General features: G+C 31.0%; 1 protein-coding gene across 1 annotated transcript in view; it reads left to right on the top strand.

Moving 5' to 3' along the window:
• Positions 1–389: 389 nt before the first annotated feature.
• The window catches only part of LOTGIDRAFT_176570 (hypothetical protein), a gene marked incomplete at both ends in the record, with an annotated part of 10,248 nt that continues 8,577 nt past the window's right edge, over positions 390–2,060 (top strand). The window contains 4 exons of the mRNA XM_009054389.1: positions 390–494; positions 639–716; positions 1,086–1,178; positions 1,495–1,563. Coding sequence (XP_009052637.1) covers positions 390–494; positions 639–716; positions 1,086–1,178; positions 1,495–1,563 — 345 coding nt within the window. The remainder of the gene's footprint in view (positions 495–638; positions 717–1,085; positions 1,179–1,494; positions 1,564–2,060) is intronic.

Below are 2,060 nucleotides of genomic sequence, written 5' to 3' on the forward strand. Positions count from 1 at the left end.
TGAACATGCAGAAGTCACCAATCGAGCGGCCCCAAGGCACAAACTTATGTTAAAATTGACATAAATAAGTATAGATACTGACAAAATCATTTTTATGAAATGAAATGGGGGGCGTATATTGTCGTCATGTGACGGATTTTGACAAAACTTGGTGTGAGCGATTGTAACCACACATATTGGAAATCAGAAAAATAGAAAAATAATTTATATGAGTTATTGCCCTTGTTCTTGAAAACGCGTCCAAATTTAGCTTGTTAACACTCTAGATTTTGACGAAATTTGGTGAAATTGTTTATTATCACCCATTGATAAATCCTTTTGAAAATCAAAAAATGTTTAATAGGAAGAGTTATTGAAAACGCTTCAAGTTTTAGCTCGTACACACTAAAATGCACGATTCTTGCTGGATTTTGAAGAAACTTGGTAATATTATCCAGTATCGCCTCAAAAAGTTCAAAAGAAGTGTATGTCTGAAGGTTGAATATTTCATACTGGTAATTGTTACTGTACTGTCAAATATTTTTATTTAAAAATCAAAGCTGCCAGTGGGCGTATATTACCTTGCCTGGCAAGCTGTTTGCATTATTATTTAATATATATATAGAATGTAGGTGGTTTCTATTTTTTGAATTTTCCAGGTGTTCAATGGACTAAAGATACTATCAGAGTTTGATGATCAATATAAAGGACCCACAATAAGCTCTCAAGAAGAAATGGTAAAATGATCTATTCTTTGAAATGTTCTTCAAGGTCTATTTATCTGCTCTATGCTTGAATGACAAATTCATGAAAACCTTATTTTTGACACGTATGGTGTATTTAGGAGAAGTCATGGTGCCATGACCAAAAGGGACAGAAAGAATGAAAATATATTCTACTCTCCCTTCCATAATAGCGTTAGTTGTATTCTCTGAACAAGATTAGAAATATTCCAGGGGGAAGCCCCCCTGATGTCCCATCATTGCTAGTGCCCTCTAAAATCTGTAAATAGACCCGGGTGTTTGGATGGCCTATATTCTGATTTAATACTTCCCAATTGATTTGTCAGTGTTAATGTAATATAATTATTCTGTGTTATATTTTAGGCTGATTATTTAGAACCAAGGTTGCTGGGTGTATTAGCTTTTATAGATTTTCAATTGATGAATCCATACATTATAATAGAGGATAAAAGATTGGTAAGTTTATGTTTATATAATATATAATAAGCATCTGTAGATAAATGAGTGTGTGTCAGCTTTAAAAAGGAACAAAATTATGATTGTCCTGCATGCAAGTGATATGTTTCTTTTGATTAATTGGTTAATTTTTACTGTGTCATAGAAAGGAAGCCTATATTTCAAAAAAAAAGAAAAAAAAGCAATTTTTAGCTTAAAATTCACAAATTTATGCACTTTGGAAAAATCTGCTGATTTTTCACCAAATCTCTATATACTTGTAATTATCTTCTCAATATTGGTTAATATTTGATATAATATATGTATATTATTGAAGGCTTTAGAAAGTTTAACAGCTATTATTAGGTTGATGGGACCTAAACATATTAGTTCCATAAGACATAAAGTACTAAATACATTACGGTAAGTGTAATCTAGTCTATGTTTTCATACATCCACATGGCAATCTGGAGGGGATATATTACTGGATTTAAAAGTATCACATTTTTGGGTTATAGATTCTTGTGAAGGAAGAGACTCTGTTTAGTTAATGATGGGGTTATCTGTCACTGATAACAATGTAGCATCGTAGGGCTGGGCGATATTGGTTCAAGTTGATATCACCATATTATGCATTAATATATCACGATATGGGTATATATCAAGATATATTTTAAGTTTGTTTTTTACTGGTTTTTGAAACAAAATTATGATCTAGAAATTTTAAATATAACATAAAACAATACATATCTTTTAAAACACCCCAGTCTTGAATATCATGAAAAAAACATCTGTTTCAAACACCAAGTTACTTGTTAAAATTGTGTAGATGATCTTGTCTTGACTAAAATTTTAGGATATATCATGATGATTACCATATAACAGGATATGACCATATTTCAG

The sequence above is a fragment of the Lottia gigantea genome (assembly GCF_000327385.1).
Source record: "Lottia gigantea unplaced genomic scaffold LOTGIsca_2148, whole genome shotgun sequence".
Taxonomy (NCBI): domain Eukaryota; kingdom Metazoa; phylum Mollusca; class Gastropoda; family Lottiidae; genus Lottia; species Lottia gigantea.